This window comes from Trichosurus vulpecula, chromosome 8 (assembly GCF_011100635.1).
Source record: "Trichosurus vulpecula isolate mTriVul1 chromosome 8, mTriVul1.pri, whole genome shotgun sequence".
In the NCBI taxonomy this organism is placed as follows: domain Eukaryota; kingdom Metazoa; phylum Chordata; class Mammalia; order Diprotodontia; family Phalangeridae; genus Trichosurus; species Trichosurus vulpecula.
The window spans coordinates 1,848,166-1,860,369 of record NC_050580.1 but is presented as its reverse complement, the minus strand read 5'-3'; the positions used below and the strand labels follow the sequence as shown (position 1 = coordinate 1,860,369).

General features: G+C 45.8%; 1 protein-coding gene across 1 annotated transcript in view; it reads left to right on the top strand.

Annotated features, from left to right (window-relative positions):
* The first annotated feature begins 6,494 nt into the window (after window positions 1-6,494).
* Window positions 6,495-12,204, top strand: part of LRRC27 (leucine rich repeat containing 27) — a 63,832-nt gene continuing 58,122 nt past the window's right edge. Inside the window, exons 1-3 of the mRNA XM_036735935.1 lie at window positions 6,495-6,563; window positions 10,733-10,995; window positions 11,843-11,973. Of these exons, the coding sequence (XP_036591830.1) occupies window positions 10,783-10,995; window positions 11,843-11,973 (344 nt within the window). The 5' untranslated portion in view covers window positions 6,495-6,563; window positions 10,733-10,782. The remainder of the gene's footprint in view (window positions 6,564-10,732; window positions 10,996-11,842; window positions 11,974-12,204) is intronic.

Here is a 12,204-nt window from a genome sequence, read left to right as displayed (position 1 = left end):
CTCGGCTTCGGCGCAGGATTTGGGGGAGGCCCAGCCCGCGATGAGCCCCGGGCTGCGTGACTAAGAGGCGGCTGGGCTGGGGCCACGGCAGGTGGAAGAGGGGTAATGAGCTCCTGCACGGGGTGGTTGGGGGTGGGGGAGTGCGGACCACGTGACCCTCTGTGCCCTGAGGTCAGTGTGACCTCGACGCCTTCCGGCTCTCAGGACCTAGGATCTCAGAAAACCCAGGTCCGCCGCACTGCCTGGCGGGAGAAGCGAGGCTGCGCTCTAGGCGCAGGCGCCGGGGCTGCAGACCGCCGCCAGGCCTATTGCGCAGGCGCACTGGCCTCAGGCCTCGGGCACGCTCCGGATAGGCTCACGGAGGACTGTCCCTCGGTGGCCGCCGTCCACCCTTCCGGCGCGCGTCGGTTCCCATAGTGACGCCTCCAGCGGCCCCACCCCCCGTTTCTTGCGACGCAGGAGGGAGGTGGCTGGCGAGCGGCGGAGGTGCAGGATACCAGAGGGCTGAGAGGTGCGGCAGGTAAGGGGTCCCCTGGGCTGCCGACCCAAGGCCAAACTTGGCGGGCGTCTTCATTGGGGACCCGGCCCCGGGTTCGAGCCTGGACACCATGGCGCTCAGAACCGAGCCTTGGGGCGCCTCACTGCAGACCTCGGCGGGGGGTGCCTCGCACTGGTCCCCTTCCCCATCACCCGCCCTGCCACACCTGCGGGGGAGGGGGAAGGGAACAAGCGTTACTAAGCCATGACTGTGTGTCAGGCACCGGGTTCGAGCTGTCGCTGGATCCTCACAAGGGCCTTGCGCTGTAGGTGCTGTTGGTCCCAATTTACAGAGGAGTAAACTGAGGCAGGTAGCGGCTAAGTACCTGGCCCAGGGAGTGCCTGAGGCTGGTGGTCTCGTCACAAGCTGAGTCCGGTCTTTATTTCTGGTGATTCTCCGTCGCACACTTGGCTTTTCTTCCGTCCCCGGTCCCCATACCTTTGCCCAGGCCGTCCCCGACACCGGGAGTGCGCGCCCCGCCCTTCTCCGAGTCCTTACCGTGGGTCCGAGATCAGCTGGAGCCGCCCCTGTTGTCCTCTGGCGCCCCCTGCCGCCTGTCCAGCACAATGAACCGGTATTCATTATGTATGTTATGCCACCATACTATTCCCCCCCCCCCCCCATGGTAAGCTCCTTGAGGGCAGGGGCTCGAGCTGCCTTTTGTCTTTGTAATCAATAAATGTTTATCGGCTTGATGTTTGGTGACATACTCCCGTTGCCTCCCCAGATAAAATGTGAGCTCCTGGGGACTGAGGACCGGCCAGTCAGTAAACAAGTATTGAACGCCTACTGTGTGCAGGCCCTGCCCTCAAGGGGGAGGCAAACAAATAAGTACAGAACAGGCTATCTGTGCACTGGATCGGAGATGATGAGCAGAGGGAAGGCTTCCTGTGGGAGGCGGGATTTTAGTGGGTACTTAAAAGAGACCGCGTAGTCAGAGCAGAGGAGGGAGACCGTGCTGGGCCTGGGACATAGCCAGAAAGGTGGAGGGTCTTCTGGGACAAGCAGCCAGGAGGCGGGTAACACCAGATCGAAGAGTAGGAGACTGGAAAGAAAGGAGGGGGCTGGATTACTAAGGACTTTGGAGGCCAGACAGAGCATTTTGTTTTGCCCCCAGAGGCCGTAGGGAGCAACTGGAGGTGATTGAGTAGGGGGTAACATGTTCTGACCTGTGCTTTAGAAAGATCCTTTTGGTAGTTGAACGGATGAAGGACTGGAGGAGAGAGAGACTGCGCAGGCAGATACTACTGTGATAGTCTAGGCCTGAGGTGATGAGGGTCTGCATCAGGGTAGGGGCAGTGCCGGAGGATTGGGGGGGTGGAGTATTAGGGAGAGGCTTCAGAGGTAAAATTGACAAGAGGTGAACTGGACCGGAGATGGGGCAGAGGTGAACCGGACCGGAGATGGGGAAGAGGTGAACCGGACCGGAGATGGGGCAGAGATGAAATGGACAGGCCCTGGCACCATATTGATTCTGGGGAGTGAAAGAGAAGGAGGAGTCCAGCGTCACTCCTAGGTGGGAGCCTGGGAAGATGTGAGTGTCCTCAGCAGTAAGAAGGACAGGACGGGGGGAGGATGTTCTGTTTTGGACACGTTGAGTTTGAGGTGTTGGTGGGACTTCCAGTTTGAAATGTCTAAGGGGAAGGCAGTGAGTATGTTGAGGATGTCATATTCATGGCATGAGCACCGGCTAACGGAACTTGCACTATGTATCTAGAGAAGATGTGGGGCTGGGGGGAGAGGAGCTGCACAATTATCAATGTGTTGAGCCTTTTTGTCTGTGCCATTGTTTTTGTTGCATTTTTTTTGTCTTAAGTTTTTAAGGTCTTGAAGCATAGAGTGCATGTATGCATGGGCAGGCCCATGGTTCTGCAGAAAAGTTAATATGTGCGTAAATGTATTGATGGTGAATCAGTTTGGAGGATTTGCCTTGGCTGTGCTGAGCTAAGCCTTTGGAGATTAGCCCCACATGACACGTTAATGCTGGAAAAGGGGAAGTTTTCCTCACAGAGCCTAAGTCTTCAGCTTTGTAGCTTCCTCCTGTGACTCCTGGTCTTGTGCTCCAAGGCTGTGCAGAACAGGTCTAGTGCCTCCTTCACAAGACAGCCTTACAGATAGGGAGGAGGAGGGAGGGTAAATGGAGAAGGGGAGAGATGAGGAAGAGAGCGGGGAGAGGGAGGGGGAAGAGAGAGAATACATGCCTGCATGCATATCCCATTTATTAAGCTCTTATCATGTGCCAGGCATCGTGCTATGCCTTGAGAACACAAAAGTAAGCATCAAGACAGTTTCTACCCCCAAGGTGCCTGCATTTTGATTGGGGAAGATACAAAAGAGGGCAGCGAGGTGGGGCCACAGTGCACAGAGTCAGGAAGACTCATCTTCCTGAATTCAAATCTGGCCTCAGATGCGCACTAGCTGTGTGACCTTGGACAAGTCACTTAACCCTGCTTGCCTCAATTTCCTCATCGCAAAACGGCAAAGTAAATGGCAAACCACTCCAGTGTCTGTGCCAAGAAAACCCACATGGGGTCACAGAGAGTCAGACACACCTGAAAGCAGCTGAACTATGAGTGGGAGATAATTCTTGTGAAGACTTCACAGAGAGCGAAAATATAAGAATTACTTTTTTTTTTATTTCTGGAATAAGCAGCAGCATTAGGAGGATGGAATAGACTCAGGATTTAACCTTGTAGGAATGTGCTTACCTAACTCTCAGGAATTCAGGCCCTGGGGCAATAAGTGCCCCTTCCCCACCCCCCACCCCCGGCCCCAGCACAGACTTGTTACCAAATGAGGACAAAAAGAACCACATACGGGTTGTTCCTTCCCTGCTCCAGGAAGCCCCCTCCCTCTTTCCTCCTTCCTCCTCTTTACCTTACCCATGTTATTGCCGCATCAGCAGCTAGTTACTAAATAAGCAGATATGTTTTGGATTGGCTATACTCAATTTCCTGGTTCTTTGTCTAGCTTTTCATGCCTAGATTGTAAGCTGACCTCCCAGCCAATGGAGAGGAGGGTTAGTGGTGGGTGGGAGTTCTTTTGCCATAGGATATATGTTGGTGCTTTGCCTTCGTGATCTGCCTCCTTCTGCTAGTCCGTCCTACTGGAAGTGATGCCCCGTTCTCCTGAGAATTGAATAAATTCTTTCTGTTCTTGCTTCGAGATGCCTCTTTGCTTTGTAAATTTTATATTGGTAAGGGTCTTGTACCCCACACAGTTTTGGGGCCTTGTCCAGGATCCACCCACTCGCAAGCGGGACCCCCTAACTGGACCTGGGGCTTGATGTTCCATCAGAGATTTCGTCGGCAGCCCCCAGACCAGGCTTGGGGTATTTTCGCTTTGGCTGGGTAAAGTCCCGAAGAAAAAGGAACTCGGAGGAACAGAAACTGAGAGAGGCTCCATTCAAGTGAAACCAAATCCCAGCCAGCCGGTGGGAAGGACAGTCACGTAAGTTATACATGTGTAACCCCGAGGTGGGCGAGATCTGGGGGTCCTGGAGTCTTGATTATGGAGTCATTGACTCAGAAGATCCGGTGGACCTCATCCAAATTACAGGCTGACCCTGCTCAGGGACGCCACCAAGTGAGCCCCATGGGTGACTGAGGGGAGTAGGGCGACCTCTCCTGTAAATTTGGCTAGGCTTCTGACCTGGAAGTTCTGGCCACAGACTTCGTCAATTAAGCATGGGAAAAGGACAATCCAAACCCATTGCTTCAGAGCAAAATTTGTCTGACATAACGGTAGTAGCCCTTTAGGGAGTAGGTTTAAAGATTGGGATGAACTGCCAAAGTAGAAAGGAAAATAGCCATAGAAAAGAGCTCTTAAAATATTTGACCTAGGTGGGGAGAATGGATTTCTCCTAGTGCTTTGAGGAAAAGCACTGGTGGGTTGACCCAGGGAAAAAGGATTTGGGAGTTTGGTGGAATTTGCAGCCCTTTGGCTGCCAGAGGCGAAAGAGTTGGTGTTGGGAAACGGTAAAAATTCTCTCTCTCAGGGAGGGGTAGATTGATTTGCATTTCAAAGCCTGTCACTGCTTCGTGTAGCCTCGAGGGGAGATGTGAAGCTTGAAGTGCATTATTTCTTTTTATTTCAATGCTTGTGATGGGTCTGAATTCAAATTCTAAATTGTTCATGTGCAATGTTTGTCTAATGTCCTGTCTGTGTGTTTAAGAAAAGTTTTATGTTCTGTGTTCATGGGGGAATTTTTAAACTCTAGGAACTGAGAGGTCAAAAGGAATTAATTAGCACAAAGGATTCCTGGAAGGCGGTGGAGGAAGAAACAGGGTTGGGGTGGATAAGCTCCTTTAGTGTGCAAATTGTTAGCCATTTATCTCTTAAGTTCTAAGATAAAAGCAGCTGGAGAAGAAGTTTGGTGAGTATAATCTTTTTTTGTCATTTATTTGAAATGTTTGAGGTAGTTTGGGTCAAGACTAGGAAAGAGATTGAAGTTGGAATGCAGAGGGTAAAATGTTTCAGTAAAAAATTGGGGAAAAAAAAGAGAGATAGAAGCGGGGCAATAAGGGATTTGGGTGGGGGTAGAATGCTGGCTGAGTCCACGCCGTGGCTCTGGGTGCCATGTGCTCTTGGCTATCCTTCCCCCACACCCCACATTGGAAGACCGTGGATGAGTCAATCAGGGACTGATTTGTATAATTCTTAAATTCTTTAGCAATTGAGAAAAATCCTTTCTCAAATTATCTGAGGCAGACAAATAGAAGAAAAAAAAAACTAAAATACTTTGTACTAGGGGACTTAAAGAGTCCAAAGTTTTTTGTTTTTTTTTTAACCTGGAAGAAAGTGACCACACTCCTCCCGCAAAATCCTTGGCCATTTCGTTAATTGCCAGTATGTATAAAATGAGGCTTGGAGAAAGCAGGGGGCCAAATTCAAATGACTAGGCAAATTTTCCTAATACTTGGGCCAGAGGTAGTGGGTAGCTCAGAGGAAAAGCTGTTGAGTGTAAAATAAAATGTATTTAAGGGAATACATAAATACCAAAAGTAATAAGATCAATAATTTCTATATGTGATTATCTGAAAATGTAATTGAAGTCATCTTATTTCCAAATTATATTTTTAGAGTTCTCTTAGGCTGTAAAATTTGAGAGACCCTTATGAGGTCTAAACTTTGTTATAGATATAAATTGATCTTTTGAAAAGGGTGTGATAAAAATGTGATAGTTTGAAACTGTTATGTTTGGTTATGAACAAGTAGTATTACTTTTAAAATTGTTTTTGCTGTAAATCAAGTATTTATACAAAGGCCTTGTTGGGTCCTTTTGAAATTTCTGTCAATTCAGGGTACTTAGTAAACTGTTAAAAATGTGGTTTTATAAATAATAATCTTTTCTTTTACAGTGCTAAGAGTATTGGGCCTTAGAAATTAAAATGTTGCCTCTAGTGATTATGAATCCAGATTTGATTTGCTCATCCAACTAAGTTATGGTCACCTGATTGGTAATTAATTCATTCTGTATCAAGTTTTAAATACATGATAATTGCTTGTGGTATGCTTATATTTCTAAATTTTCTTGTATTGTGCAACTTGGTTAACATTGCATTACCTATGTAAGAAAAACAATTCCTCTTATAATCTAGATGTTGTTAGATTAAGAATTATACTTAATTAAGAAATTGAGGTTGTTAACTGAAACAAGGATTGTTGGCACCATCTAGTCATGAATTTTTATCAATCTTGTGTCAAGTTTTCTGTAGAGGAATTCCTATGGAGAAAGTTTTTAAAGGCTTGGTAAATTTTGTTATTGTGATAAGGCTAATTTAATTGGGTATGTAATTTATATTCTCCTCATTACACCTTTTTGACTAAGGAACCTTGTGATATCTAGAAATTCTGTATAACAGAATTGAATTGTTATAAATTTTAAACTTTTTAAAGAAGGGAAAATACATTTGAAAAATGTTTTGTAAAATCTTTTGTGTAATTTTTAGAAGGCCTGCTGAATTTCCATTTGTAAGCTAATTTGTTGCAGTTCGAACCTACTGTGAATTTTCCAAGTTTCTGGGTGAGAACCTTGCATTTGGGGAATTAATACTTACATAGCGGCTTCTATAGAGGCCTTGGGAGGAGGGTGGTTAAAGATGGATGACAAAATAGGGGCGACCAGGACAAGATAAGGGGTAGAGACTCTGGGTCACCTTCAGGTTAGAGAATAAACTAGGAAAGGGGGGCATGCTTAACCCTTAGGGCATTGTTTCCTCAGGTGTTTTAAGTACCCTAAGAAAGGCCCATTCAATGCCTCATTCTAGATTTTTGAGTAAGGAGTTTTGAAACAGCAGTCCTCGAATTCCCTACTCCTCCCTCCCCCTAGTCTAGACGGAAAGAAAGAGCTTTACCTTTCCCCACCTGTAGAAGGGAAAGGAGGAGGAGGGGCAGCAGTACTGGGATTTAAGTTTTACTGAGAAAGAAAACAGCCGGGGTCAGAAGCCATCGGACCTCCAACCTGGCTTTTTAAGGTCAGAAAAAAGTGATGGGTTTTTAGGATAAGATTAGATTTTGAGATGTTGGCCTTGGTAGTTTTTATTAGTGAAAATTGCAATCTGATATAAAAGAACCCATCCTCAGAGGGGAGATGACATAATGCTGCTTTTTGATAAAAGGAAAGGCATATACCTACAGACCTAGACGGTTTTATGGGGATAAATGGAAAATTGGATTAATGCAAATATGTGCAATCTTGTTGTTTTTAATCAAATGACTGGGCACATTGGTACTCTTGTATAGTCATATGAAAGATAGCATTCTTTCTAAATATTAATGGGAATGATTTGGACAAAGGGAAAAGAAGTTTATGAGATAAGAATACAAATGGCAGATTGAATCATAATCCTATAGACTAAGGCTTGGATTTAAAGTTATTTTGTATCTATGTGGAATAAGGTCCTTAAGTATTTTAAAGTGATATAAGAGCAATTGGGTATTAATACAAATGGTGTAATGAATTGCTGGAATTAAATCAGAGACATTTGCAGTTTGAGGAAAATAATTTCAGTGTTCTTTAGAGAAGTTGTGGAATATCCTGTCATTAATGGAAAAGTTAAATGTGGATTTGAATTCATTCCATCGTCTAAAACATAAAGATAAAGTTGATGTTTGAACCTATCATATGTATATGGTTCAATTCTCTCAGATCAGGCATAACTAGAGAAGAGTAGAAAAATAGAAGAGAAACTGATGCAAATCAGTGTTCGAGCAATAACTTATGATCTTAATAGGAAGATTTTATGAATGAGGAAATGCATGCAAGCTATTTGGAGCTAGCTTTAAGGATGTTCCTAAAGCAATGTGAGATTATAGTCATATCTTAAACTGATTATTGCAACTTGCTATTCAAAGACTTAATGGGACTGTTAACTGGCTGTTTTTCTGAGTCTAACTCCGGGTGTGAATGTCAAGGAAGACTGACCCAAGATGCCAGCAGCCCTTTGTGGGGGTGGGGGGGGGGGCAGGTGCAAACTGCAGGTATGATTTCATGGTGAAATTAAGAGGGCAACTATTCAGCCTGTGCTGAGGTGGGACCCTCTTGACCTGAGCCCTTAACTGAAACCTGGCAGACTTAGGGCCTGGTTCAGTGCAGCTTGCAGTTTGACACACCTTCTGCCTAGAGTTTACAGGAAGCTGGGGAAAATATGGTCCCCTTACTCTAAGTCCCTAATGTCTTGGTGGCAAATTTCTATAATCAGAAAGTTTTGTAAGTACAGTAGCAAATCTGTTAAAATAATTGATTATGGAACATCTTAGATTGCTATAGGACTGGGACTAGTGTTCCTCTGTGAGGTCCTGTATGAGTTAGTTAGGGCCCTTTAATTCTTGGCAATGGTGTGGAGATGATTAGACAATTAGGTCAAGGGCTTGTGAGGAGCTTTGTTACCATTAGTAATGTTAAAAGAACAATGGCTTGTGGTTTATTTTGTAATGTCATCAAAGAAACATGGTGTGACTCAAAGGTTAAGATTTTATATGTACTGTGTTAAAAATTGGTTAATGTGTTTATGTACATACTGGATCCTGTTGTTAATTTCTTAGTGAAATCTCACCCTCCTGGTGAGGAAATTAATAATGAGTTCATATAAAATATAAGAAACTGGGTTCTGATGTGAATTTCTTAAACAGGACAGTTGGTCAAAGTTCCAATTTTGAAAATGTAAAATGATTAGGGTATAAGGTTCAGAAATGGTAGTTTAAAATTGTGCTAAGGTGACTTTTGTGGGACAGAAAGCTGGTTCCTACAAGAAGATGAGAGGAAGAAGATGCTGACGATGTCTAGAACAGATTCCAAGGACCAGAGGACCTCATTGACAATTGCATTGTTTTCCTTTGGGTCTCTGTATCTGTATTTTCAAAGAGGACTTCCCCCTTTGGTCAATGCGTAGATCAATCCTTCCCATATTTATTAAAAGGGGAGGAGGGGAACCAGTCTGAGAAGGGTAATGGGGATGCAAGCATGATGGAGAAAAGAATGTGGCATGAAAGTGTGATAAATGAAGAAGATAGGCTTGTGGATAATTTATATCAACAGTGGTGTGTGATGTCTTCAAGTAGTATGAAATAAGAACAGGGATTGAGTGGGAGATAATTCTTACGAAGACTTCACAGAGAGAGAAAATATAAGAATTACCTTTTTATTTCTGGACTAAGCAGGGCATTGGGAGGATGGAATAGACTCGGGATTTAACCTTGTAGGAATGTGATTACCTAACTCTCAGGAATTCGGGGCCTGGGGCAATAAGTGCCCCTTCCCCCCCCCAGCACAGACTTGTTACCAAATGAGGACAAAAAGGACCACATATGGGTTGTTCCTTCCCTGCTCCAGGAAGCCCCCTCCCTCTTTCCTCCTTCCGCCTCTTTACCTTACCCGTGTTATTGCCACAGCAGCTTAGTTACTAAATAAGGAGATATGTTTTGGATTGGCTATACTCAATTTCCTGGTTCTTTGTCTAGCGTTTTGTGCCTAGATTGTAAGCCCACCTCCCAGCCACTGGAGAGGAGGGATAGTGGGGGGGGGGGGGAGTTCTTTTGCCATAGGATATATGTTGGTGCTTTGCCTTTTTTCAACAATCCAGCCAGCAGCTACTGTGTCTGTGTAAAACCAACAACAACCAGCACACACAATGCTGCAAGCCCAGGTTCTTTTGATCTGCTTTACTAAGGAAAGCAACGTTAAGGGGTTAACAGTTTTACTTTAACCCAACATACAAATGTCATTCACTCAGCTCAGGGGGAAAAGCCAGCACCCTGAGCTTCAGAGCAAATACAAACAAATTGCAAACATCAACAGACAGACCTTGTCCAATTCAAATCTCAATGCATAGTTACCAGGGTTTAACAAAGTCCGAATATCCGGGCTTACAAGCTGGAGGGCTCTTAAACTACAGCTGCCCAGATTCTCCATGTCAGCACACCGCCAAGAGAGCCCTAAGCAAATAGCTCTGTTCTCTCTTTTTATGCATTCTTTAGCCGTCATCAAACGTCATCTGAGCGACCAGAACTTAAGTTCTTACTATTGGCTCTGGTCTTAGCAACTCCCCTTAGGACCCTGGGGGCTTTATGCCCACATCTGCTTAGCACCTAGTAGCTAGGGGTTTTGGGCCTACTTGGGAGCAAAGATGTAATCAGACCTCCCTTCATTGGCCCCACCTGGAGCTCCACCTTAGTTACCAATGTATGCCTTTGTGATCCGCCTCCTTCCTCTAGTCCATCCTAGTGGAGGTGATGCCACTTTCTCTTGAGAATTGAATAAATACTTTCTGTTCTTACTTCGAGATGCCTCTTTGCTTTATGAATTTTATATTGGTAAGTGGCTTGTACCCCCACACAACTACAACACAAAAGAGAGCTGAAAAGGAAGCGGGGTTGGGCATGGCTGGCCCAGGTACTTCCTCAGATGGAGGTTCCAGCCTCTGGGGCCAAGGCATCCATGGGAGTCGGCAGCATCCTCAGCCCAGTGAGAGAGCTGTGCTCAGGAGCTCCGGGCTCTGGCCCTTCCCTCTAGTGCCCCTCCCTAGGCATATGTTATTATGTTGCAACCCCCCCCCCACCTTCCTACAGTTCTGTGACTCTTCAGAATAAGTAATTTCCCACTTCCCCTAGTTATGTCCGAGTTAATGCTGCAACCTCATGTCCATCTGACTGCTGTCCCCAACTCTTTATTTGTTTGTTTTTTTCTGTTTTCAGGTCACTACTTCCCACGAAGGATGAGTCCTGCTCCTTTACACTGCTAACACATGGAAGGGGTCTGCTCTGCCATAGAATCAAAAGGGCTGATTGGCCACATGGAGAGCAGCTCAACCAAAGCGAGGAGCCCATCAATCCTCCTCCCAAAAGATGTTCGGAATGTGATTGAGGGGATCCTTTTCTCTCCTTCCCCTGCTCTGGACTTGAGCAAAAGAGGCCTTGAACATCTGAGTGAGGAAATCTTCAGAATCCCTCATCTGAAAGTGAGTCGCCATGTCGTCCCCTACACTTCTCCAGGGGTGCTCATGCTCACCAGACAGCATCTTTGTCTGGGGCTTCCCAGCCCGCTGTGGACTGGGGCCGACAGCCTGAACCTTCATGGTGTCAGTCTGTTATTCAGATCTGTTGTGGGGATAATAAGGTTGTAGAGATTCCCAGGTCACATTCCAGGCACAAAGCTCTAAGCAGTTAAAGCTTTGTACTCTATTTAATTAGGTTCTCACTGTGTCCTGTTTAATTGTGTGTTTGCCTGCACTCATACACACACACACACACACACACACACACTCTCTCTCTCTCTCTCTCTCTCTGTCACATTGGGGCCGGGGGATTGTTAAAGAGTAGATGTGATGTCATAATAACAGCTATGAGAAGTAAGTGCACAGCGATGGACTTCGTCAGGATGAGCCTGGTTCCTTAAAACAAATAATTGTGTGATATATTTTAGGAAGATGTCCATCACAGTTGGCACAGGGCCGGGGAGGAGGAGTAGCGGGGATGGGCCAGACTTGTCATTGTGGCTGTCTTGGGTGGGGGAGGGGGCCCCTCCCCCCACTTCTGCTGGTGTGAGCAGAGCCTCCCGAGGCACCACAGGGCAAGATTCAGGCTAGTAAGCATGGGAATCCTGGAGCTGTTGCGAGCTGGGAGAGCAGCCTCCTTCATCCCTACAGCAGGAAGGAGCTTGTTATACTAGAGACACCGTGCTTGTCCCAGCGCCCGTTGTCACTGGTGTGCTGGCAGAGTTAGCGTGATAGAATCTAATTCTGTTTTTTTGTTGTTGTTGTTGTTTGTTTCTGTTTTGTTTTGTTTTGTTTTTTGTTTCCCTGGAAGCAATTGCATCTCCAAAGAAATGAACTCAGCATAATTCCTAAAGATTTCTTTGAGCTCCTGCCAAATCTTGTTTGGCTGGATCTCCGGCATAATAAAATTAAAGCTATTCCTTCTGGGATTGGATCTCACAAGTAAGACTTACGTTTCTATTCCTACATTGTAAAAAGTAATTTGGTTTGTTGTCTGTTTAAATACACCAAATGGCCCATTCTTATTTTTCTTCAGCATGCACCTCTGTAGACAAGTTTACTGCAGCTCTGAGAGTCAGCTCAGGGGTCTGACAAATGGACACATAGAGGTGGTTACAGATGAACATGACGCGGCCCTGTTGGGGAGCAAGTGCCAGGCCTGTCTCTGGCTGT